This window comes from Triticum aestivum, chromosome 3D, assembly GCF_018294505.1.
Source record: "Triticum aestivum cultivar Chinese Spring chromosome 3D, IWGSC CS RefSeq v2.1, whole genome shotgun sequence".
Lineage (NCBI taxonomy): Eukaryota > Viridiplantae > Streptophyta > Magnoliopsida > Poales > Poaceae > Triticum > Triticum aestivum.
In genome coordinates this window covers 84,930,947-84,956,548 of record NC_057802.1, presented here as the reverse complement: position 1 = coordinate 84,956,548, position 25,602 = coordinate 84,930,947, and the positions used below count along the sequence as shown (strand labels likewise).

General features: G+C 43.3%; 3 protein-coding genes across 4 annotated transcripts in view; all 3 read left to right on the top strand.

Annotated features, from left to right (window-relative positions):
• LOC100136989 (boron transporter 4) overlaps nt 1–2,456 on the top strand; it is a 5,948-nt gene extending 3,492 nt beyond the window's left edge. The window contains exons 9-15 of one of the 2 annotated variants that reach the window (XR_006436720.1): nt 129–224; nt 315–431; nt 763–1,085; nt 1,233–1,500; nt 1,626–1,754; nt 1,868–2,005; nt 2,113–2,456. Coding sequence is in view for 1 of the 2 variants with exons in the window: in XM_044499881.1 (XP_044355816.1) it covers nt 129–224; nt 315–431; nt 763–1,085; nt 1,233–1,500; nt 1,626–1,754; nt 2,113–2,145 (966 nt within the window). In the remaining variant the exon portion in view is untranslated. The remainder of the gene's footprint in view (nt 1–128; nt 225–314; nt 432–762; nt 1,086–1,232; nt 1,501–1,625; nt 1,755–1,867; nt 2,006–2,112) is intronic. The other variant, XM_044499881.1, reaches the window with a different exon arrangement.
• Nucleotides 2,457–3,325: 869 nt separating this feature from the next.
• LOC123077589 (sperm-associated antigen 1A) lies at nt 3,326–8,547 on the top strand. The gene is made up of 6 exons (XM_044499882.1): nt 3,326–3,652; nt 4,753–4,905; nt 6,568–6,666; nt 7,366–7,533; nt 7,623–7,702; nt 8,231–8,547. Exons 2-6 carry the CDS (start codon nt 4,810–4,812, stop codon nt 8,277–8,279), a joined length of 492 nt encoding a protein of 163 aa, XP_044355817.1. The 5' UTR covers nt 3,326–3,652; nt 4,753–4,809; the 3' UTR covers nt 8,280–8,547.
• A 3,289-nt stretch (nt 8,548–11,836) lies between these two features.
• On the top strand, nt 11,837–17,854 carry LOC123074206 (ankyrin repeat domain-containing protein 17). The gene is made up of 12 exons (XM_044497103.1): nt 11,837–12,089; nt 12,186–12,239; nt 12,371–12,550; nt 12,664–12,795; nt 12,958–13,097; nt 13,188–13,274; nt 13,398–13,526; nt 14,134–14,286; nt 15,098–15,199; nt 16,058–16,225; nt 16,312–16,391; nt 16,592–17,854. The coding sequence occupies exons 1-12, from the start codon at nt 11,963–11,965 to the stop codon at nt 16,650–16,652; spliced, it is 1,413 nt and encodes a 470-aa protein (XP_044353038.1). The 5' UTR covers nt 11,837–11,962; the 3' UTR covers nt 16,653–17,854.
• Nucleotides 17,855–25,602: the final 7,748 nt, after the last annotated feature.

The following is a 25,602-nucleotide window of genomic DNA, read 5'->3' as shown; positions in this document are numbered from 1 at the left end:
TTAGTGAAAAACTGAAAATAGTGAAAAGATTCCCCTCCCCATTTATCCTGAGACCTGACTGCATTTTAGCTCCAAATTCTGATTTACCATGTCGTGTTTCCTTTTCTCGCGGTATGTTAACGGTGCAGGTCCTACTATGTGGTTTGCTTGGCATTCCTCCATCAAATGGAGTACTTCCTCAGTCCCCAATGCATACAAGAAGCCTTGCTGTCCTCAAGGGGCAGGTTAGTGAAATGCAGACTGATCTGCGTCATATGCTACGGACTACGGTAGTCAGATTTGCTTACCCATCTTCTCTTTTTCTGCCAATTTAGTTGCTACGCAAAAAGATGCTTCAAACTGCCAAAGAGGGCATGTCAAACCGTGCGAGCAGTTTGGAAATCTATGGCAAGATGCAGGAAGTGTTCATCCAAATGGATAGCAACCAGAATGTGAGTCTTTCAGTCTGTTATCTTACTATCTAATTTCCCCTTGTTGTCCACAGCACCTTAGGTTTTTGTAGCGAATGTAATGTTACTGCACCAGGGGGGGCACCGCCTCTCATGTTTTGCAATTTGGTGAAGATTTTTTTTGGAGAGAGCATAAACTAGAGGAAAAACCAAAATGACTTGTAGGCTAAAGTCATGTAGTTGCTTCTGCATCCTTGATGTTTCCATGCATTAGTTTCTTTTCAGTAAATATTTGAATGTTAATATTTTCTATTAACTTTGTAAGGAAATACCATAAAGTACATGCTCATATGGCTGAAAAAATGGCCTGCAGGCTAATTCTGTTGACAAGGACTTGAAGAGCTTGAAGGATGCTGTGCTGTGGGAAGGTGACGAAGAAGGGAAGTTGGCTGGAGAATTTGATCCTAGCAAATATATCGAAGCACATTTGCCTGTTCGCGTGAACGAACAGAGACTAAGCAACCTGCTGCAATCCTTACTTGTTGGTGGTTGTGTGGGAGCTATGCCGGTTATCAAGATGATACCAACTTCGGTCCTCTGGGGTTACTTTGCCTACATGGCCATTGATAGCCTACCTGGGAACCAGTTTTGGGAAAGGTTGCAGCTTCTGTGCATTGGAGCAAGCCGACGCTACAAGTAATGTCTATTCTGCATCTGTTCATCTCATCTGAACAAATCAACTTGCTGTGTGCTTCCTTTTGGATCACACCATTTTCGCTAAGATACAGGGACTATATTAATAGTAACAGATTGCACTAACACGCAGCGTTGTAACCTTTGCAGGGTCTTGGAAGGCCCACATGCATCTTTCGTGGAGTCAGTGCCTTCAAGAACAATATCTGCCTTTACGGTCTTCCAGTTTGTGTATCTCTTGATATGCTTCGGCATAACATGGATACCAGTAGCAGGGATCCTCTTCCCGCTGCCTTTCTTCATTATGATTCTCATCAGGCAACACCTACTCCCAAAGTTCTTTGAGCCCAATGACTTGCGGGAACTGGACGCAGCCGAGTACGAAGAACTTGAAGGTGTCCCACATGAACAAACGCTGGTACGAGTTCAGCTTGGGTTCTCGGCTAAACTTTCTATCTGTCCAGACTTCGTTTCATTCTCTGCAACGCCTCAAGGTGTATTGTCCATCTTATGTTACTCTGAAACTCTTGTATCGTCACGCAGGAGGAAGATGGCTCAAATTCAGGAAGCTGTGACAGCAGAGACGACTCTGAAATATTGGATGAGCTCACAACAAACCGTGGAGAGCTGAAGCACAGATCCGTAAGCCATCCTGAAGAAAGGCACTTTCAGGTAAACAATGGCATGCATATATAGCATTGCAGTACCAACAAGTGCACGTGGAACCGTAGGTGCTATTATAGTGTGATGGCTCACAGTCTGACCTTTCTGCTGGCTTCACATAGGTCCAGCCAACCGATTGAACTTTTGAGCTGTTTTTTCTTTTTTTACGGAAGAACAAGTACCGCGCATATCAGTAGATGCTTCTTTTGTGCCTGTCATGGGCAGATTTCACGGGCGCAAAATTCATAAATGTTCCCGTCGTGAGTTCATCCTATTCTACACCTTCTTTTTTCTTCTGGGAAAGAGAGGGGTTTTGCATTTTGATGCCATCTATCTGAATTTGACAGTTTCAAACTCCCCCGTGCAGGTCCACTCAAATGCAGTTCAGCCAAGCGTGTGAAGATGGAAAAAACGTCCCTAGGTCCGAGGCTGTGTAGATTATCGTGAAGCCATTGTTCATTTCCGCCATTGTTCAGTAATGTGCATGGTACTGTAGCTAGCGCTTTTCGGATGAGCTGTGATCGTGTACGCTAGGAAGTAAAGCTCAGGTGATTAGCAGTGAGAGCAGACTGAAGAAAGTGTATTGGATGTGGAAGGGGGAACTTGCCAGAATAGTACTACTAGTAATGGTTACAAGTAGGCAGATTAGCCCTTTAGGTATTGCCAAGACTGTTGCTCTGTGACCTGTGTAAAATCTAGCTTGCTCTGTGACCTTTGTTCTTTTGCGTACTCACAATTTGTTTTGTTTTGTTTTTCGAACTTCAAAACCCCACTTTATTAGACTATATTAGGGATCTCGTCTGAATACAATCTGGGGTAACTGTGTCCCAGATGTTGGGTGAAAGCTAATGTTGATGGGGCTATGGCTAGGTCCGGTTGGAGCGGTGGTGGGGGCGTGATTTTCAGGGACGAAGATGGAGCTTTCAGGGGAGCTGCATCCCACTTCTTCCCGGACTGCTCCAAGCCGGATATGGCTGAGCTTCTGGCATGCAAAAAGGCGATTCAGCTAGCCATACAGAGGGACATACGGAAGCTGCACTTGGAAACGGACTCGCAGGTGGTTGCTGGGATGCAAGAAGGTAAGGAGAGGAATCTATCGCCTGTAGGACGGTCGAAGAGGTCAAAGCCATGATTTCAGGCTAACCTGGGTTCGGAGGACGGCTAATGGCGCTGCCCATTTGTTGGCTAAGTTAGGTGTTAGTTCTAGTGTTTCGGTACTCACAATTTGTTTCAACTCGAACGAAATTGGCCTGGTAATTTTTGTAACCAGAGTACACACTCAGGAAATCCAATAGGTCTACAGTATTCACTGATCAGCAAGTCTGAGCTCCACGTCTGCAGTCAAAGCGGCCTAGCCTCCACAAGGGGTAGGCACAGAGAACGCAGACGGCGGCGAAGCAAAAGCAGTAGCACCATTTCTAGGCTAATGTGCTGTAGCGCTGGATCTGGTCCCTTCATTCAACACCCAAGGCCTGCGATTCGCTCGAGGAGCTCAGCGGAGTAGCGCCTACGGTTCGGCGCGGCAGCCTTTTGGCGCACACGCGTCGCCCGTCGACTGGCCCTCTACATGGATGCACCTGGTCTTGGTACGCCGACGGCGGGCGCAGGAGCCACGTACACTGGAGAGCAGAGCAGTGGTTCCGGTGCGGCAGCAACACCGAGCCCATCCGCTGCGCCACCTTTAACGGGGCGAGCTCCAGAGTCCAGACCAAAGCAAAGCTAGGAAGAGGCAGCGCGCTGACACAGAGAGAGAAGACGGGCCCCAACCCCCCACGCTGGCCGCAGCGCAGGGTTCTCCGTCGTCGCCGCCGGGAAGCTTCCGACCGATCCGCGGGCGAGATCGCCGGCCATGGACGCTCCGGCTCCGTTCATCTACTGCCCCCCCGCCGGCGACGCCGACGACGCCGGTACGTACGGCTTTCGGCGCGCCCCTTGGCCCCTGATGAGTGCTCGCTCCAACGTTCGCTGTTTGCCCCCCTCCCCCTCTGGCATCTGGCTGCGTTTTCTGACAGCTATGCAGCATATCACCATTTTCTATTAAATCTTCTGCTGATAATATTATACAGCTCTTCTTATTATGTTCGGGAGTTATTTGGGCATGAGTTTAGGTTTGCTTTATGTCGTTGACTACGCTAATGGGAAATCGCATTTGTGCCTAAGTTGGCTCGACCTTTCAACCAAATAATCCATATCATTTAATAAATAGACCTATCAGGGCTCCTCCCATAATGAAATATTAATTAGCCTCAGCGCAATTGAATCTGGGCCAGCGGGGTGAGACCACCGCACGTCCACCACTAGGATACAGCCCAATTTGCAATTGTCTATCTTTAGACTTGTCACTTTCTGTTGATTGTCAGTTAGTGAGTTCTTATTGAAGAAGTATGCCTATTCTGTTCCAGCATATATACATATACCCTTCTAAAAATGTTGGTACTTGCTTGTATCGAACAAGTTCGCAACATATATCGATGCATACTTAACAGTTGATCAGATGCTGAGATCTCACAATTCTGGGTAGCAGCATTTCTCAAATGTACCCATGAAATAGACAATAAATAAATTTACTTTTTGTTTAGTTTACTTTATGTTCGTCATCCCTGCTGTTGGTATTCTGTTTTCATTCTTTTACTCAAAGTACCTGTTTATATTGATGCCACTATCAGTTGAAGAACCTGCTAAAAAACCACATGTAAAGCTACTTCTCCTCGCGTTTTATCTATTTATTTAATGGAGACTCAAGTGGGACACCACAAAATATTTTTTGCTCAAATTCCTGTCATTGAAACCTTGTGTTGGCAGTTTGAATATTTGAAAATGCTTGCTGGGTAAATTCCCTGTTGATACATTTGATTAAAAATATTACTTAGATCCTGCTTCTTTCTAAAAAATACTATTACATTACGTAATGTTCATGTTCTTTTCCTATATTCCAAATGTTTCCCTTCTTGAATGATGTTGTTAAATTTTAAAATAAATGACAGTTACTTTTTCTTATGTTTCCCAGTTGGGTAGGTTGCCAATAGAGTTTGCTGCGGTGCGTGATTGCAAGGAAGAAGTTGAAATGTTGTTTCCTTTGACTTCCCCAATTCCAAATGTCCGAAACTGGAGTATCGAGGGAGTAATTTCTTATGCAAAAATTGAAGAAAAAAAGCCAATGGTATGTTATTTTCTGTTCTTATGCTGTTTTTATACTGAATATTGTTTGAAAGGTAAACCTTTAATTGGTTCTTCAGCCCTAAATTTGTTCATTAAATGTTATTATTAATTGTGGTTACTATATCCATGACACCATATGTACATTGAGAGAATGTCGACTTATTTATGGGGGTAATCTCAGGTGTCCCAACTTGGGATAATCATAAAAGTAGTTTTTAACTGCTGACTAGCTGAGAACAAACTACAAACTGTCATTTAGAAGGGCAATATGATCGTGCTGAGACATCTGGCCCTGGTCTAACAGTAGACATCACGAATCCATGTGTGGAATGCACTATCAATTTGGTAACAGAACACAATAATATAAACAAACCCTCTACTGTAATGAATATAAAATGCTAACCACACTCAGGTTTTTGGGCTGAATAATTGGTAAAGATCATTGATTAGAAGAGTCCTCTATTAATGAGCATTAGGAGTCTATTGATAGCTATGTAATCAAGTATGTCACTTGTGGATTGGATGTTGATTCACACCAATTAATTGGAACATGATAAAGATCCCACATCAATATTTTGACTGTATATCGATTGTCAGACTGTTACCCTTTTTTTTCCAGAGAAAATTGTGACCATTTGTTATGGAAGGATTTGTATCTATTAGATGCCTAAATACGCCACCGGTTGCTTATTAGCATTATTTCTGCGAGGCCAAAACTAATCTCTATCAATAAACGACTCATATTTAAACCTTACCTTACTTCTGGTGAGGTAAGGTGGAGCATCTTAAAAGAGTTCATTCTATTAACTGCCATAAGCTTATGTTGTGTAGAGAATAGTGAGATGCTTGAAGATGGTTCATAGTTATGGTATTATTGATACTATACCATGGTTGGAAAATACACCAGCATCATGTAAAGGGTGTGCTTCGTTAGCATCTAGTCTAGTAATAATGTCACATGAACACTATATTTTTAGTTCAGCACAAAATTATCTTGCACTCTTTTCTCGTGACTAAATTCTTGATGCCTGGGCAAATGCTATCTGTCATGTATATTTCTGAGTCCTTTTTTTATCGCATTATGTACCTAACAGGCGAGCACATATGTGATGTATTCTCCTTGGTTCTTTCCGTGAAAGAAGCAACACCTTGTTCTGTGGCCCCACCTGGTGTTTTGTAGATTCTAACATTGTTCTAACTTTGCCGACAACATTCAATGATAAAGAGAAGGACGGTTGTACAGCAGCATACTTCTTTGAAGTAGAGAGCCTACTGTTCCTCATTTTTAGGATACTTTATATACCTATAACTGCAAAGGAGTCCCTTTAAGACCTTGACGTTTTGGTTTGATTCAAATAAAACCTGGCACAGCTAATCTCTGAACCAGTGAAATATTTGCCCCTTATGCCGGTTTGGAAGCTTAAATTTGGACTGCAGCTGAACTTTGAGCTTCAGAACCAGTAAAGGATTTCTTCACTCCAAGGAGCATGTGCAGTAGGCATTGCAGCATAATCATGTCAAAGAGATAGCCACCTAGACACCAAACTATTGAGAATGTTGAACAAAATGTTATTGCATTTCTCTGGATACAAATTATCATAGTAACTGATGATTATTTCCAAAATCCACTCATTCAATTCATGTTTCATTATGTGTTATCTAGGAGCAAAAGCACGTTGAAAGAAGAATGGCTTTCTTAAAGTTACAGGCTAATACGGCATTCAAGCAGGAGTATAAGTTGGCATCAAAGTTGTATGGTTTGGTAAACCTCTTTCACTTAACCTGTCATGGTTTAGATAGTAAGTTTTTTCTGTTAATGGGAACCAATTTAAGAGCATTTTGTTTTTTTTACTAGTAACTAGGTTTTCTTACTATACTCTATTTACATTGTTAACCATTTAGGATATCTAACTATTTTTAATGTAAATATGAGCTTTGAATGGCCCCAAAACAGAAAATGTACAAGGTAATGGATAAATGAACATTGATTTGTCACTGATTTGAATTCGATCTTAACTGACATATATCATGCATAGTAAGCAAATTTGACATCAGTTGAGAAACCACTTTGACATTATTTGCACATGTCAAACTTCGCTGATGTCTTACATCTCCAGAATCTCTGAGAAGTTATTTTTTCTTCTTGGCTAATATGAATATTTGATGTGGTTGTCTACTGTTTCTGTTAATGTGTTCGATGTAATGTCTACTTAGGATGTAATGTCTACTTAGGATTGTTGACTGCATATCCAAATTGACCGTAGATGTAAATTGAACAAGCCAATCAGTCTAGTAAGAGAACGTGTTCAATTACTCCATTCTGCAGTATTACTGGGTAGTAAATTACTAAAGTTTTTAGACAGTTTTCTACCATTCCATGAATAAGCGTTAGAATAAAAGAAACTTTATGCCATCATTTTATGTTGAGAATAATATTTGCATGACCAACTTTTGAGTGTAGGCAATAGATCATGCAGAGAGTGCAACACTGTATGCAAACAGGAGTCTTTGTAAACTGCTCATGGGTGATGGTGAAGGTGCTTTGTCAGATGCTCTCAGGTGCAGAATGCTGCGGCCTGATTGTGCAAAAGCTTGCTACCGTCAAGCTACAGCTCACATGCTACTCAAGGTGCCTCTAGCTTGCCGGTGTCTTCACTTATGGCTTGTTTCATATTGATCTTACAGTCTGGCCACATTCTTTGATCTCCTCTGCATCAGGAGTATAAACAAGCCTGTCATGCTCTCTTGGATGCACAAAAGCTGGATCCTGGGAATGCTGAAATTGAGCGTGAACTGCGGTAACCCACTCTCCTACGCTTATCTCCTCTGAGTATCTTCCCGATACCAGTATGGTCTTAGGTTGGCTCGGTACGGGGGTCTGTTGTCACACTAACTGGCGCTGCATGCGCTGATGGTTGTTGCTTCCGTGCCCTCATGTTGTACACTTGTACTCCTACTTTGCATTTGTCTAGGTATGGCTAGGTCCTTCCCGGTTTGGCGTTCCTTTGGTCGTGTGTTCTTTGAGCATTGTATGTATCGGGCCATCTTTGGCGTGTAATCTTCTATATTAATCAATACATGCAGCTGTTTTGTATGGTTAAAAAGTGATTTTAGGTTGGCAAAGTGCTTTTATAGTGATGGGAAGCAGTAGTAGCACACTAGACTATCACGGCAAAAGCCACTAGTGCAATCTTAGACGCCTCTGAAGAGCTTCTTTTGTTTGTTATGTGCCACTTCTGTCTCAGTCACGTATAGTGCAATTCCTTATTGGGCTGCATAGTGAAGGACTTGTGCAGTTCATTCCTTATGGTTTCGAATTCATGCAGGAAGGCTAGGGAACTCATGAAGAATCATCCTGCTGAAGGCGAGCAGTGAAGGGCGTGCATGTGTTGAACTGCAGGCTGCAACATGTGCCGGTTCTTACTAAAAGTGGAGTCAGCATCAACTTCTAATCCTTGTGTTTTTTATTTGAACCAAAAGGCTGAAACGTGTCGCGAATGTTGCGTCTTCAGATTGCTAAGGAGATGAGATTTTCTTGTCTGGCCCTTGGATCATAGTGGCCAGTTCCTTTTGCTTTTGGATGAGTATGTATGCAATTCCAATTATCCAGTTTCTGTGCAAGGCTTCTTATCTTTCATGATCACTCGGTCTCTCAGGTATACAAGTAGGGTGGATTATTGTGTCTGGTTCTTGTACATTTCCCTCAAATAAGAGCATATTTTTGCGGTACCATTGTGTGTCTGTCTTTGTGTCCAACCTTTTGATAAAGTGCATAGGGTGCCCGCACCGTCAGTGAAGCTTTTCGGGGCTTATGGGTGCAGGAAATTGATAGGACCTCTCTGCGGTTGAGGCTGCTCAGCAGCGTACAAGTCATGTTGGCCGTTCTCTCAGAACCGGAGCTGCTCATGCCTGCCGCTCTCTTGAACATGTCTTCTCTTCTCTGGTGTTGTCGTGTTGATCAGGCTGCTAAATATGCTTGTGGCGGTGGAAAGGTGCTTTTCTGTGAAGTTGCAGCGAAGTTGAAGTCGTCGGGCCGTGAGTGCGGTTGGCCATGTACGGTGACATTGCTTTTGTCGACGATATGCTTTTTAGAGCATGATCGGTTTATACTGCCAATACTTGGCTAACCAAATTTTAGCATTGCCAAATATTAAAAATACCAAGATCTGTCAGACATTAGAAATTTTATGTGAGATTGGTAGACAACTTGGTAATCATAGTCAATACTTGGCAGTGCCGATTGGCCTGCCACTTTTTTCACCAAACCAATCATGCTCTAATTTTGTATTGTATTTGCTCAACATAGAATCCACCAATTTATAAATAACTGAGAGGGTCATGCACGTAGCATTAATATGTTGTTTAACGCTTAACTAGATCCTCATTGACTGATCCGATTTGCAAAGTGATCCCAATAAATCAAGGGGACTGCTAGGTGTCAGCCGATTGATCTTGGGAAAGAATCACCTGCCTCGGTAGCCGTTGAATCCCGAATAGGTCCGCTTGACCCTCCTTTTGAGTTGATCTCACTATCTCTTCAATCTCACCTTCCATGCTTCCCGCAACACATCGGCAACAACCGCGCAAGTTGCAAAGTAGCATCCCGGTTCCTCGCGCATGCTTGCCAGCCTGTAGCATTTGCTTGTTGGAGTCACGCCACCGGTCGACTCATAGCAAAACATCAGCAAGCTCACCGCGACCGAGCATGCTGCAATGCAGCATCTCGTAGCACCCGCTTGTTGGAGTTGCGCCGCCGGTTGACTTGTAGCAAAACACTAGCAAGCTTGCCGCGACCGAGCAGCATGCTGCAATGCAGCATCCATGTGGCTTCGACGAACAGCCGCACACAACCAACTCGTAACAAATGCCGCGCTCGCCGCAACCAAGAATGCTGCAACACAGCACACACGTGACTCCAACTAGTAGCCATGCCCGACCAGCTTGCAACACCACTACAGTATCGACCCTCGGCGACATTTGCAGTGGTAGTCGCTCGCCTAGTAGCTTGCATCACAACAATGGTCGTAGAGCCGGTGATGCTCCATTGTAACACCGGTGGCTGTGCAACATCACCGGAGTTGTTGCCCCGTTGCGGTCGCCGTTGCATCATGATGTCGTCGCAGAGCCGGCGATGCTCCATCGCAGTACCGGCGACCGCCACAGGCGGAGGACTCGGTAGGGCGAGGTCGGGCGCCCGCCCTACCTTGATTTCGCGCAAGACTATATACAGGTACGCTGCGTCGCTGCGTACGCATCCGGTCGAGGGTACAGGGTACATCGCTGGATGGCTGGGAAGAAAAAAGAGGACATGGTCGTATGGGGCTTGGGTTCAGCCCAGCACAACCCAGAAGGCCAGAAAAGAAAGGCCCAAGCGCGTCAGTATCGTTTGGCTGGCGGCTTCCTTGTCGCTCGGTAAATGTCTATTCATGTTTCTAAAAAAAAAGAGTAAATGTCTATTCATCCTTGGTAATTTTCTTAGAGCGTATCACCGTTTGGTAATTTTATTAGATGAGGCCATGAGGAGATACGAGAACCGGTGCTTGGCTCCAGGTTTTGGACGTAGTATAGCCAGCTTATGCAGGAGCTTATATCTGCTTATGTGACAATGAACTCAAATTTTCGTGCTTTGTAATTTTCTCACAATGCATCGTGCATGGAATTGAATTTAATTGAAAAATGGTTGTGTGTGCAGTCCCAGTGTATGTATTCATATATGCGTTGTTGAACTAAATTGAAGCATTTTTATACCAAAGTCATTTTATGTTAGATTGCTGAGCATTGAGTTTAAATTGCAGATCTGTTAAGAAATTGAGCTTCTTTTGTAAATTTGAGGTATTTTTCAGGAATTTTACGTATTTTTGGGTAGTTATAAGTGACAAAGTTACTTCATGTGGTCGAACTTATTTCTTTTACCCGGGGTTGCTTCAATCCTAGCTCTCCAAGCTGGCTATACTACGACATGTGAGCAGTAGCGGCGTAGCGGCATTGCTAGAGGCCGTTGTTGGCTGGCGTACGTGTTGCCGCAACGGTTGTCAGTGCAAGGTCCGCCCCACCTTAAATTGTTTTTTCGTCCTCTGCCACTGGCGACCGCACACTATGCTCTATCACAATGCTGACGACCAAGCGCAGAAGCTCCATCGTACCACCTGTGGCGCTCGATGCTGCTTCCATTGGATGCTCCATGACGACGTCGGTGATGCTGCATCAGTGTTGGGATTGGCGGATGCGCATGCCTGGTCGACGTCAGAATCCTCTCTTGATTTGTGGCAGCTGGGAGATGGGTGGTCGCCGTAGGGAGCCCGTCCCCAGAGCCGACATGGCGAGGCCCCACATGACGAAAGGGAAACATGAAGAAGAGAAGGTGCGAAGGAGAAAAAATGTAGAGGTTGGCAGGGGGCATGCCCCACAAGGAGCATGTGTCGAGCGGAGGAGGAGGAGGCGGTTGACGGGAGGAAGGAATCAGCCGGTGGAATTAAGTAGTTTTTCATAAATCACAGAGACGTCACTCTTAGTTGTGTTTTTTGGGGCAAAGGTCACTCTTAGTCAAAGCGGCCAAGCCTGCAGAAGGGGTAGTCAAAGAAGGGCCCGGACTGCAGCGAAGCAAAGGCAGTAGCAGCAGAGTTCTATGCAAGTTTCCTGCAGCGCTGGATCTGGCCCATCCATTCAAAATCCAAGGGGTACGATTTGCTCGAGGAGTCCCGCGAAACAGCGCGCGCCTGCGGTTCCTCGCGGCAGCCTTTTTGCTCGTCCTCGGACCTGCGCGCGCGCCACACCCACCTGAGCACGGAGTCGTGGATACACCTGCTCTTCGTAACCGTTGGCGGGCGCACGAGCCACATACGGAGTAGGGATTCGTGTCCACCAACACCGGGCCCAGCCAATGTGCCGCGCCCCCGCCTTCCTCGCCCGCCAATATAAAGTGCGTGGACTCAACACCCGAGTAGAGGGAAACCCCAACTCCGATTCTCCGAACCACAGCGCAGCGCAGGGTTCTCATCCCCTTCCGCGTCGCCGCCGCCGACGAAGCCTTCGATCGACGGTGATCGCTAGCCTTGGCCATGTCTCAGTTAAACTACTGCCCATCCGCTGGCGACACCCACGACGCCGGCAACGAGGCTCCCATGAACGATCCCCTCGAAGGTAGCGGCATCCACGACGACGCTCCCATGAAAGATTCCTTCGAAGGTAGCCCCTGACTGCTTGCTCCCGCGTTCGTTCCCCTCCTTCTTTCTGACCCCTGATTACGTTTCTAAAATTCTGACTGTGCGCGCGCGTGTGCAGATACGAAGGCTCTCATGAAAGCGGCCGTCGCCGGAAACCTCGATTCCCTCAAAGGTATCAGATTGCTCCCCTCAACTTCATGAAATTGCTGTATAGTAATTTCACATACGCTCTCGCTTCTTTTCTTTTGGTCTTCTGTCTTTGCTAATTTGGTCTATTTGTGATGGTGTTTACTTTTGGGAAAGGCATTGTACAGAGTCTTACCAAAGGAAGTGGTGACCCATCGGCGATTTTTTCTTTCAACATCGATGGGGTTTCTGTGTTGCACGCCGCGGCAATGTTTGCCCAACTGGAGGTTAGCAAGTATTTGGTGGAGGAGCTCAAGGGAGATGTGAATGCTCCGGGATATGGAGCTGGTGCTGAAGGTCTTCATCTATCGCTTTCTTCATGCTTAAAACCGGTGGCTTCCATGTCAATGTTTGCCAGCATGCATAATATCTTCGATTGCGTTGACGATGTGCTTGTTATGTTATCACAGGTATGACTCCATTTATGGTGTCTGCTCGGTCCGGTGATGTTGCCACCGTTAAGTATTTTCTTGATCGTGGTGGTGATTTAACGAAAGCAGATGACAAAGGACGCACAGTTCTTCACCATGCTGCGGCTAAAGGTTCTTCACCCTGACACCCACATGCACACGCGCGCGCGTGCACAGGCACACACATGATTTCTTGAAGTTGGTCGTTTTACTAGATAGGCTTTGCTAGTACACTCCCTTTGTTTAAATGTTTTGTTAGAACATGACTTATGGGATCATTTTTGTTTATCACAGGATGCTGCATGGTAACAAAGTTCCTCCTTTCAGAAGGAGTTCCAGTCGACATAAACTATGGTCGTGGAACACCACTCTTTCTGGCTGCTGAAAGCGGACAAGATAAGACATTGGAGATTTTGTTGGACCACGGCGCAGATGTATATGTCCTTCACTTTTCTTATTTTCTTATCTCAAAAATAAAATCTTGAGTCACCTGCATTTATTAATACACAATATCCGTCTTTCAGCCTAATATCAGTGTCCATTGTTTGGGAAGTCCCTTCTTTATGGCTCTTACTAAGCATTCATTCAAATGCATGGAGACGCTCGTTAAGGTTAGAATTCTCTGGATTATTCCTCCATATCTATGTTGTAATTTTGCTTACTCTACCATCTCTATACTCTGATGTACATGGAGATATCATTGCTAATACTCATTTGCACAATCCTTTTCACAGGCTGGTGCCGATGTTAATTGGAAGACTTTCGGTCTCACTCCTTTGGGGTTTGCTACGGCGCGAGGAGGTTATACCAACTTCATTCAGTTCCTCTTGGATGTTGGAGCAGATGCTAATGTTTCTGATGATGTATGTTTTGTATTTTTCTCTATATATTTTGTTGGTCTCTATGCAACATATCGCCGCATTCTCATAAAGCTTTCAGTGGTACTTTTATACAACTTTTCTCATTATGATGGGGAGTTATTTGGGAATGCTTTTAGGTTGCTTTGCGCCGTTGATTATACTAACAGGAAATTGTACCTTGTGCCTAGTAAAGTTGTCTTACCTTGCATCAAAACAATCCATATCATTTAGCAAATAGTTTCTATGAGGGCTCCTCCCATAATGTGGTATTAATTCGCCGCAGGCAATTGAACCCCGGTGAGCGCGGCGACACGATTGCAAGTCTAGCACTGGGATGCATCCCAATTCTCAATGGTTTATATCTATTTGTCATTTTCCGTTGATTGTCAGTTATTGAGTTCCTATTGAAGTACCAAAGCTATTTTTATTCTACAAATGTTGCTATTTACTTGTACTTAGATACTGTTAACTTTGTGATAATATTACATTTCTTGCATTGATTAAACGGCGTAATGTTCATGTTCTTTTCTATATCCCAACTGGTTCCCTTTTTGAATGACATTTCTAAATTAGACAATGAATGACAGTTATTTTTCCTTCCATTGCCCAGTTGGGTTGGTTGCCAGTACAGCTTGCTGCGGCACGTGATTGCAGGGAAGAGGTTGAAATGCTGTTTCCTTTGACTTCCCCAATTCCAAATGTCCCAAACTGGACTATTGAGGGTGTAATTTCTCATGCAAAGATTGAAGCCAAAAAGCCACTGGTATGTTTCTGTTCGTGTATTGTTTTGTACTACTGAATATTGCTTGAAAGCTTAAGTTTAATTTTGGTATTCTATTCTGAATTTGTCCATTAAGTGCTATTATAAACTATGGTTACTATATGCATGACATTGTATGTACATTGAGATAACCACGACTTTTTATTGGTGTAATCTTAGGTTTCCCAATTTGTGATAATCATAAAGATAATTTTTTTAACTCCTGACTAGCCTATAACAAATTAACTGTAATTTAGAAGGGTAATGTGATCATGCTGAGGTAGCATCTAGCCCTGGTCTAACAAGAGGGCTGCCTAACAATAGACATAATGAACCCATGTGTGGTATGCACTATCAATTCGTTAATGCAACACAAAATAAACAAACTCCGGATTGTAATGAATTTAAAATACTAACCAAACTCGGTAAAAATCATTGAGTAAAAGAGTTTTGCTACTTCCAAGCTTGGAAAGTACAAACACAATAAGATCGGCTCTAGACAATGAGTACAAACCCAGTCCCGCCTTCGCAAGATACACACAAACCATCACGTCCAAAGGTTACAAGAAAAATAACTCCGCCTAGCTAGGGTGGGTGTTGGACAACCAATCCATAGACTAAGTTGACACCCCATGCGAAGCAGCATGAGCAGTAGCATAAGCATGTCAAAGAGCTACCCACCTAGTATAGACACCTAACTAGAGTGTTGAACACAATCTTGTTGAATTTCTCCACGATACAAATTATCATAGTAAATGATCATTATTACCAAAATTCGAACATTCAGTTCATTGTTTCCTTATGTATTTTCCAGGATCAAAAGAATTGCCAAAGAAGAAAAAGTTTCTTAAAGTTACAAGCTGATATAGCATTCAAGCAGAAGGACTATAAGCTGGCATCAGAGTTGTATGACATGGTAACCCTCTTTTACTTAACCTCTTATAGTTTAGGTGGTAAGATTTTGCTTGTTAATCAGGAACCAATTAACCAATCTATGCGCATTTTCTGTTTTTACTAAGTGGGTTTCTTACTATATACTCTAATTAGATCAACTAAAGTTACGACTGGATCTGAGCAATGCCCATCTAAAATTAATATAATTTGAAGAGAGTATACATTAAGAATGTGTTTAAAGTCATGCATCTTACTATTTGAGTAGAGTGAAAGAAGATTTTCTCATGGAGCCCGTTTAGGGGGTGACAAGGAATGAGTAAAAGCTACGTTTGCCTGCTTCTCGATGCATATTATTAGGGATATGGAACAACAAATAGGTCAGATGTAGATGGAGTTAGTTCTCATACTTCTCTAGATATATCAATTGTTAATTTGTCATGTATGTAGTTGACATGATTTCATGTAATTTGTCACTGATTTAGACTGGTCTTAATTAACTCACGCAGGTCATGCATAGTAAGTAAATTTTGAATTCAGTTGAGAAACATATTTTAAATAATTTGTACATGTCAAACTTTCGTTGACTTATTACATCTCCCAAATCCATGAAATTGAAGTTATTTTTTCTTCTCAGCTCATATAAATATTTTATATGGCTGTCCACTTTTTCTATTTACGTGTCTGATTTGATGTCTACCCCATTCTGCAGTATATTACTCCCTCCGTAAAGAAATAATATTTCTTTACGGAGGGAGTACCTAGTAGTAAAGCTTTTAGACAGTTTTCTACCTGTCCATGAATAAGCATTAGAAAAAACTTTTGTACGCCACCATTTTAAGTTTAGAATAATATTTCCATGTCTTCTTTCTGTTGAGTGTAGGCAATAAGTCATGGAGAGAGTGCAGCACTGTACGCGAACAGGAGTCTTACTAAACTGCTAATGGGAGATGGTGAAGGTGCTTTGTCAGATGCTCTCAGGTGTAGAATGTTGCGACCTCAATGGGCAAAAGTTTTCTACCGTGAAGGTGCAGCTCTCATGCTACTCGAGGTGAGTCTAGCTACTTGACATTGCCAGTGTCGTATTTCATACTGATCTTCAGTCTGGTCACTTTCTTTGATTTTCTCTACACCCAGGAGTATGAACAAGCCTATGATGCTCTGTTGGATGCACAAAACTTGGATCCTCAGAGTGCTGAGATTGAACGTGAACTACGGTAACTACTCTCTTATGCTCGTCTCTTTTGAGTGTCCTCCAAATGCTGCTATGATGTTAGGCTGGCAAAGTACTTTTGTTCTTCTTTCTTATCTGCCACTTGTGTACCTAACGATATCAACCCAAGAATGAGTACTAGGTATTGAGTTGCATATCGACGGATTTCGGTAAAGCTGACGTTTCTATTCCATTTTCTCGCAGGAAGGCTAGGGAACTCATGACGAATATGAACGCATCTAGGGAGCAGCCGGATGCTCCCTAGTGATCCAGAGTGGCTGACCAAAAAGGAAATATTTGGTCCCCTAATAATCCATAAAAGAAAATAATTTGTCTTCCTGATCCATATAAGGAAAAATATAATCTATATTAGGAATGTAAAATGTAAACAGAAAAAAATACAAAAGCACCCATGTGAACATATGTGAATGCATTTAATTTGTGTTTTTTTAAGTCGTAACTTTTAAAACGCGCGTCGAAATTAAGATCCGTTTTCACTGTTGGAACCCATGCGACGTGCTTTTCAAAACTAGATCCCGCAAGGGTATGTTTCGATGAACTTTTTGTGCAGTTTAATCCCCGTTTGGTGCAAGTGTCTAGCAGTCAATGTGCAACTATATGACAGTCGTTGTGCAACTTTCTCGCTACTCGTGAATGTGCAATTTTCACTCTTCACTGATATGCACAGGTGTGAACGCATTTAAGTCTGGTTTTCTTTTTCTAAAATAATTAATAATTTTTTAACCAAACATCAAAATTAATATCCGCTTTCACCATAGGAATTCTTTCGACGTACTTTTCGAAACTAGATCCCGGGTGAGCATGTTTCAGAAAAAAATTATGTGCAATTTATTCCCTGTTTGGTGCAACTGTCTAGCAGTTGATGTGCAATTACTTACGTCGATGTGCAACTTTCCCCCTACTGGATGTGCAGTTTTTCACGGATGGCACCTCCACCCCAAACTAACCCCTAACAGTGAGATATACAACTCCGCTACCATGCGTGTGCGATTATATCGATGAGAGTGTGCAACTCCGCGGCCATGCGTGAGGTACTATGCCAAGGGGAGTGTGCAGCTCCGTAGTCGTGTGTGTGTGTGTGTGTGTGTGTGTGTGTGTGTGTGTGTGACTATGCCGCCGCACATGTGCAACTCTTGCAATCGTGCGTAAGCTACTATGCCGGCGAGAATGTTCACCTCCTCGGCCGCGTATGTGCGACTATGCCGACAAGTGTGTAGAAATCCGAGGTTGTGCGTGCGCGACTATGCCGACGAGAGTGTACAACTCCTGTAACCGTGTCTATATGCCACTTTTCACTACCCTCATCAATGTGCAATTTTCGCCATCCAACTATCCCTGCCTGTGAAATGTGCAACTTTGCGGGTCGCCTCGGCCAACTGCCTAGGGCAGTATGTGCAACTCCATCTGTTACCCTGCCAACTGAAACTACACATCCACGAAAGAGGGAGGGGAATGAGTTGCACACATTGTTGGTAGGGTAGGTGGGGCAGTGTGTCCGAGGAGTGAAAAACTACATATCCATTAGTAGCGAGGGGAGTTGCACATTGACTACTAGGTAGTTGGCTGGGGCAGCAAACTAGTTGGACATCATAAAAAGTTGGTTGTTATGGTTGCTAGGTTGCATAGGAAGTTCATCATGCAGTTCTAAAGTTGGTTTTGAATTTTTTGCACCATGCAGTCTCAAAGTTGCATCATGTAGCAATACAGTTGCACCGTATAGCACCAAAATTGGCATTGGAAAAAATTCATTGAAATATACCAGTGCATGGCCTAGTTTCAAAGATCTCATCTCGGGGATTCTAACGGTGAAAACGGATCTGAATTCCGACACATGGTTTAAAAGGTATGGCTTTTTGAATTTGTATAAAACATAGTTAATTAAATCAGTCACATGCAAGGGAGGATGCATAATGCAACATGAGGAGCGCTGGATCAAGTGAGTGAGAATGTCTGTCATCATATGCATGAGCGCATTGGCCAAACAAAAGAAACAGAGGACAGGCTGTCGCGTAGCGGCCGCTCGCAACCGTAAAAAAGTGTGTGTGCACTTTGAAGTAACTAGTAGATACCCTGCACGTTGCAGCCGGAACCTATGAAAAAACACAGTAAGCACAAAACATAAAAATATATAATGCAATCATGATTGAAAAAAATGAGAACATGATCATCTAGATTAGGCACATAGCATTTTTCTTACAATGGACACATAAAAAAGAAATATATATGTCTCAACTATTGAAATTTTGCATGTGGCATTAATTAAACAATGGTCCTGAGTTAAGAACCTTTTGTTGCCACATTTTCCCCTTTTCTCCATTCAGTATGAATGTTATAGAAAACACATTGCAACGAAGAAAATAGCCAGATCTAGTGATGCTAATCTCAACCTGTCGGTGCCCCTAAAATGAGAGGTGGTGCCCCCAAAATGAGAGGTGCAATCGGTATGTTGGATACTTGAGTGCCACAGGCACATTATCTAAAGCAATCAAGTAATGTAACCAAGTTTATTTTCACTGCAATAATATGAGACGGAAGTTGTCAAAGTTTAATATATCAAGCGAAAATTAAAACATTACCAGCGTAGTATTTGTGAAAAGCTTCCTCTCATATTTCTTTTGGTTGTTGCTCTTGTCTCCTTTAATTCGGCTAGGCATGGAAACTGACTTAGCACACTCATGAAAATTAGGTAGACTAGGTGAAGGAAATATGCCCTAGAGGCAATAATAAAGTATTATATATTTCCTTATATCATGATAAATGTTTATTATTCATGCTAGAATTGTATTAACCGGAAAAATAATACATGTGTGAATACATAGACAAACAGAGTGTCACTAGTATGCCTCTACTTGACTAGCTCGTTAATCAAAGATGGTTATGTTTCCTAGCCATAGACATGAGTTGTCATTTGATTAACGGGATCACCTCATTAGGAGAATGACGTGATTGACTTGACCCATTCCGTTAGCTTAGCACCCGATCGTTTAGTATGTTGCTATTGCTTTCTTCATGACTTATACATGTTCCTATGACTATGAGATTATGCAACTCCCGTTTACCGGAGGAACACTTTGTGTGCTACCAAACGTCACAACGTAAATGGGTGATTATAAAGGTGCTCTACAGGTGTCTCCAAAGGTACTTGTTGGGTTGGCGTATTTCGAGATTAGGATTTATCACTCCGATTGTTGGAGAGGTATCTCTGGGCCCACTCGGTAATGCACATCACTATAAGCCTTGCAAGCATTGTGACTAATGAGTTAGTTGCGGGATGATGTATTACGGAACGAGTAAAGAGACTTGCCAGTAACGAGATGAGATTGAACTAGGTATCGAGATACCGACGATCGAATCTCGGGCAAGTAACATACCGGTGACAAAGGGAACAACGTATGTTGTTATGCGGTCTGACCGATAAAGATCTTCGTAGAATATGTGGGAGCCAATATGGGCATCCAGGTCCCGCTATTGGTTATTGACCGGAGAGGTGTCTCGGTCATGTCTACATAGTTCTCAAACCCGTAGGGTCCGCACGCTTAACGTTACGATGACAGTTTTATTGAGTTTTGATGTACCGAAGGAGTTCGGAGTCCCGGATGAGATCGGGGACATGACGAGGAGTCTCGAAATGGCCGAGACGTAAAGATCGATATATTGGACGACTATATTCGGACTTCGGAAAGGTTCCGAGTGATTCGGGTATTTTTCAGAGTACCAGAGAGTTACGTGAATACGTATTGGGCCTTATTGGGCCATACGGGAAAGAAGGAAAAGGGCCTCAAGGGTGACCGCACCCCTCCCCTTGGTCTGGTCCGAATTGGACTAGGGAAGGGGGGCGCCCCCTTCCTTCCTTCTCTTTTTCCCTTCCTCTTTTCCTATTCCATATGGGAGGTGGAATCCTACTAGGACTAGGGAGTCCTAGTAGGACTCCACACTTGGTGCGCCCCCTCCTAGGGCCGGCCTCCTCCCTTGCTCCTTTATATACGGGGGCAGGGGGGCATCCAGAGACACAACAATTGATCCTTGAGATCTCTTAGCCGTGTGCGGTGCCCCCTCCACCATATTACACCTCGATAATACCGTTGCGGAGCTTAAGCGAAGCACTGCGTCGGTGGAACATCATCATCGTCACCACGCCGTCGTGCTGACGAAACTCTCCCTCAACACTCGGCTGGATCAGAGTTCGAGTGACGTCATCGAGCTGAACGTGTGTAGAACTCGGAGGTGCCGTGCGTTCGGTACTTGATCGGTCGGATCGTGAAGACGTACGACTACATCAACCGCGTTGTGATAACGCTTTCGCTGTCGGTCTACGAGGGTACGTGGACAACACTCTCCCCTCTCGTTGCTATGCATCACCATGATCTTGCGTGTGCGTAGGAATTTTTTTTGAAATTACTACGTTCCCCAACACTAGGCGCGATAATTTACGTAGTCTAGGCATGGTAACTTTTGACCTAAAAAATCATCAAACATATCAACATGAGATCTAGTTTTTAATGACTCGTTGCGACAGATTAATGGTGAAAATGGATTTTGAACGTGACCAATGTCTGATCTACAAAATATAATTTTTTTTGAACGAGAGAATCTAGAATGACATTAACATTTTGTCCTATTGCGAATGTGGAAAGAAGGTTGGGAAACCATTTTTATGCCCATCATAACTTCCGTGCAAACAACATGATAACTTTTATACTGCAGGCATGATAACATACTGATACGTAGCTGAGACGTGGTAACTATTGACCCCAAAAAAAGTCGTCAAAATGTATCAACATGGGATGTAGTTTCAATGATCTCGGCGCTAGAATTTAATAGTGAAAGCGCATTAAAAATCAATTTTCTATTTGAGATAAAACATTTTAAATTTGGAAATATGAAAATAATTATGCTGACATTATCACTTGCATGCATGCATGCTTGTATGGCGATTTTGCACTGTCCCTAACCGGCAAGCTGACCGCATGCAATTTAAAAGCAAGCATCACATTATGCATTTTTGATATACATCAGAAATATTTATGTACACAATTTATATTTTTAAATACATGATTAATATTTTTTGATACACATTCTCTTTTTTATGCATTTTCGTATACATGAGATTTTTCAACTATACGCATTTACTGATTTTTAAATTCTTGGTTAACATGTTTTGTTATATATTTTTAGATTTTTTTCAAAATATTGAAAATATGTAGAAGTATTAAAAATAAAAAATATTTATTATATATTTTTAGAATATTTAGACGTATTAACGAAGGCAAAATAAATCAAAAAACTTAAACATAAAGCATAAGAAACGATAGAAACGTACGAGGTTGGGTGAAACACAAAAGGCTCGATGTAGTGGGTCGGCCCACTTGTAGTATGTAAGAGGCCGCACAGTTTTGCTTTTTTTTTGTTCTTCTTCTTCTCTTTCATTTTTATGTTTATAATTTTTTTAATTTATCATCTAGTTTTCTATGTTTCTTTTTTCATTTTCATAAATTCGAAAAATTCCATGTATGGAAGTTTCGTACTTTCTTTATATTTTTCAAGAAAAATCAATTTTGAAAACCGTTTCTCATTTTCAAAAAATTGTTCAAAACTTTCATGAATGTTCAAAAATTCAACAAAAAATCTGAATTTAATTTTTTGTTCATGAATTTGATTTTGTTCCCGTTTAGAAAACGAGTTTTCAGAAAAATATTCAGAATTTTCAAAAATTGTTCACACTTGAAAAATTGTTTAGGAATTTACATAAAGTGTTTACGTTTTCAAAATTTGTTCATGTTGTCAAAAAATGTGTGATATACCGAAATTTGTTCACATTTTCCAGAAAAAATGGAATTACAAAAATTGTTGACCTTTTTTATTAAAATTGTTCATTTTTGTGTGTTTTTAACATATTCGGCATTTCAAAATTATTTATGATTTGCAAAAAATGTTTCGATTTTTTTCTAAAATGTGTCCAAATCCCAACGTTGTATGTGTTCTTAAATCATGAGAAGCCATCGGTTGTGCTCCCTCCGTTCGGAAACAACTGATGTGGTTTTAGTTCAAACTAAACCACGTCAGTTATTTTACCAAATGGAGGCCATAGGAGCAGGTGTTCAGCAGTATCAGGTCTTGAGTTTGCATCCTCCGCAGCATAGTGTGTTTCTGGGATGTTTTTGTCACACTAAAAAATAACTCGCTATGTGCCCTGGTGGGCTTGGGCCCAGTCGCGTCACTCTTGAGCGTCGCGATCCTATATGACGGATCCGTCATATAGGAGGTCCCACTCGGCTCCCTAGGTTTTTTAGTCTAAAACGCACTCCCCTTTATTGATCACAATTCATGGTTATACAATCTAGGGTGGGAGGATTGAGGAGCCACACATGGCGTCCTAAAGATAGGCTTAGAGTATGTTTAGCGAGGCTATATGCCTCAAAGTTCGTGGCACATCCTTCAAGGATGAAAGAACATTCTTGCAATTGGGTTGCCGTTGAAATAATATCCTTTACGATGCTAGTATACAGCCCGCCAGTGCCCTTGGGAATTGTTGATTTCTTATTGACAGTCAGAGGCTATGACCACATGTGATAACGAGAGCCAAGGGAAAGTGAAAGAGCTTCCTGACAGGGCAGTGCTTCAAGAGTAGCCGAAGTAGTCCTGGCCATCTCAGGCCCGGCCCTGTCGGCCCACCCAGGCCCGGCCGTAAAATCCAGGGCCTAGGCCCGATGGGCTTGCCCATGGGCCGGGCTTGGGCCTGAGTTTTGAGCCCACCAGCAGGGCCTGGACGGGCTTGGGCTTGGCATATTGGCATTTTAAGGAAGAGGCCCGGCCCACGGCCCTAAGCCCTAAAGGCTTTTCAGGGCTTTTTGCCAGATGGGCCGGGCTTGGGCTTGAAAAGTAGGCCCGATGATACTGCCTGGGAGGGCCTGGACCTCAGTTTTCTGCCGTGGGCTTTTTCAGGCCCGGCCCAAGCCCGGCCCGGCCCGGCCCATGGCCAGATATAAGCCGAAGTGATACCTGAGCACTTAATCGCCGACGAGCCCATGTAATTACACGTGTCACTCCTGCATATGGCACTATAAGAGCCCTCGCTTGAATGACGTGACACGGCCCCGTCCACTCTAATCTTAGTTGTGCCAGCAACTGGAGCGATTCAATGTCGGTGCACCACGCCTACCGTTGGGGATATGCTAGTTTTCTTCGGTCTGCACTCCTCGAGTTCCCTGATAAAATTATTTACAAAGAATTGTGTGGATTGAGGTGATTGAAGAATCTGCTCGTGTAAATCCTTCCTGCGTGAGTGCCAAAAGGCGTGCGCGCGGTAAACCGAGTTTTTAGCGCGCGCGGGACGCTTTGGCGCGCTCCAGCGGTGGCGGAAAAGTCGCGCGCGGGAAAAGGCGGCAGGTCGCGCGCTATTTTTGGCGCACCGCTTCCGGCGCGCCTATAAATTGTGGCGCTCGTCACGCGCCTATTCCACACACTTCTCTTCCTCTTCCGCTGCCACGCGCGCCTCCACCGCTTCCTCGGTTGCTTCCGCTGCCACGCGCGCCACCGCTCCAGCGCCCCGCCACCGACGCGCCACCATGATGATCGTTGGGATGACATGTGGCTCGATACCTCGGACCAGACCAGCGAGGATGGCGACGATGACGATGACGACGACGACTGGGAGTAGGCTGTAGTTGCGTATGTAGTTGCAATATCCAGTAGTTTTTATCTATGTCGTTGCACTATCTAATAGTTTTTATCTATCTATGCTATGGAACTATGTAAAATATCTACGTACCGTTTTTTCTATCTATGAATTTTATTTATCGTTTTATTTAAAAAAATGTATGCAATGTTTAGCGCGCGCAACATTTTAGTGTGGCCGCTGGAGCTACGCGCGGGCTCAATTTTGACGCGTCTGCTGGAGCCAGCGCTGCCGGCCGCGCCAAACCAGGCGAACGGCGCGCGGCAAATGCGTTTTTTGCGCGCGGCGCGTTGCGCGGCTGTTGGAGATGCTCTTAGAACCCTAATAAAATCATCATGTGGTAGAGCTTCAATGAGCGCTAATATCCCACATTTAGCATCAGGCTCTCGTTGTTCTCAGTAACGTGAACTAGGTCTCGGTCCTCAAGAACCCATACGCAGTGTGCCATGTTGCATTGCAGCAATGAATGGACCCATGAATCATCAGCGCCGCATAATCCACAACACGACGATGTTGTCATGTGTCGATGATGTACCAAATCAGCTGACGGAAGCCACTGATGGGCCAACCTCCATAATAAGATTTTAATCTTCGATGGCACATCCACCTTCCACATTTTTGTCCAAGCTTTAGTTTCACCGTCTGAGTTTGAGGAATCCGGTCCCACTCGGTTCCCCGTGTCACCCCCATCAGAGAGGTACATCTCGCCTTGAAAGGCAACCAGTAGTAGGTCAGCCCACTAGAGTTTTTTTCTATTTCTGTTTTGTTTTCCCCATGTGGAAGGCTTTTTGTTTTTATTTTTCGTACGTATATTTATTCCTGAAAATGCTTTAAAAAATATACATACATATAAAAAATACTTTGTTTAGTTTATAGAAAATGTTCATTGTGGATTATAAAAATGTTCAGGAAATGTATTTTTTTGTCATTGTGGTTCTAAAAGGTGTTTGTACCTTAAAAAAACTGTTTCTCATGTACTCCCTCTGTTCCATAACTATTTAGAAAACAACAGGTATTTTTTTAATGTGTATTTGAAAAAGTATTAATCATGTATTTGAAAAAAATCAACGTGCATCACAATAATGTTCAACAAGTATTAAAACAACGTAACCGGCGCGCGAAGATATCGGCGTTGACCGAGTCAGCCTCCGAGCCAGCAACGGATGCGGCCATTCGGGGTGCTCTCAAAGACCCTCACTAGTTCGTCACCATGATAGGTGAGTACATCGCCCTCATCGGCAACGACACTTGGGATCTTGTGTGTCCCCCCTTTCAACGCCAACATCGTCTTCAACAAATTGATTTTGCGTCCCAAGTTCCACCCTGACGGCTTCCTCGACCGGTAAAAGGCTGATTGGGTTAATCTCGTGGTTCCTCACAAGAACAAGACGTTGTGACTTCGACGAGATGTTTAGCCTTGGTTGTCAAACCAACCACTATATGTGTCATCCTCTCCATCGCGCTCTCCCTCAACTGAAATATGAAATACCAGCAGGAGCAACAAAGTTGTAAAAGGAAG

Bases quoted from the DNA above. Each gene is read 5' to 3' on its own strand.
- LOC123074206 (XM_044497103.1), top strand. From the start codon at position 11,963: ATGTCTCAGTTAAACTACTGCCCATCCGCTGGCGACACCCACGACGCC. The intron at 12,551-12,663 runs GTCTTCATCTAT...ATGTTATCACAG, and splicing joins ATATGGAGCTGGTGCTGAAG to GTATGACTCCATTTATGGTG. The intron at 13,275-13,397 runs GTTAGAATTCTC...TCCTTTTCACAG, and splicing joins GCATGGAGACGCTCGTTAAG to GCTGGTGCCGATGTTAATTG.
- LOC123077589 (XM_044499882.1), top strand. From the start codon at position 4,810: ATGTTGTTTCCTTTGACTTCCCCAATTCCAAATGTCCGAAACTGGAGT. The intron at 4,906-6,567 runs GTATGTTATTTT...TGTGTTATCTAG, and splicing joins TTGAAGAAAAAAAGCCAATG to GAGCAAAAGCACGTTGAAAG. The intron at 7,534-7,622 runs GTGCCTCTAGCT...CCTCTGCATCAG, and splicing joins CAGCTCACATGCTACTCAAG to GAGTATAAACAAGCCTGTCA.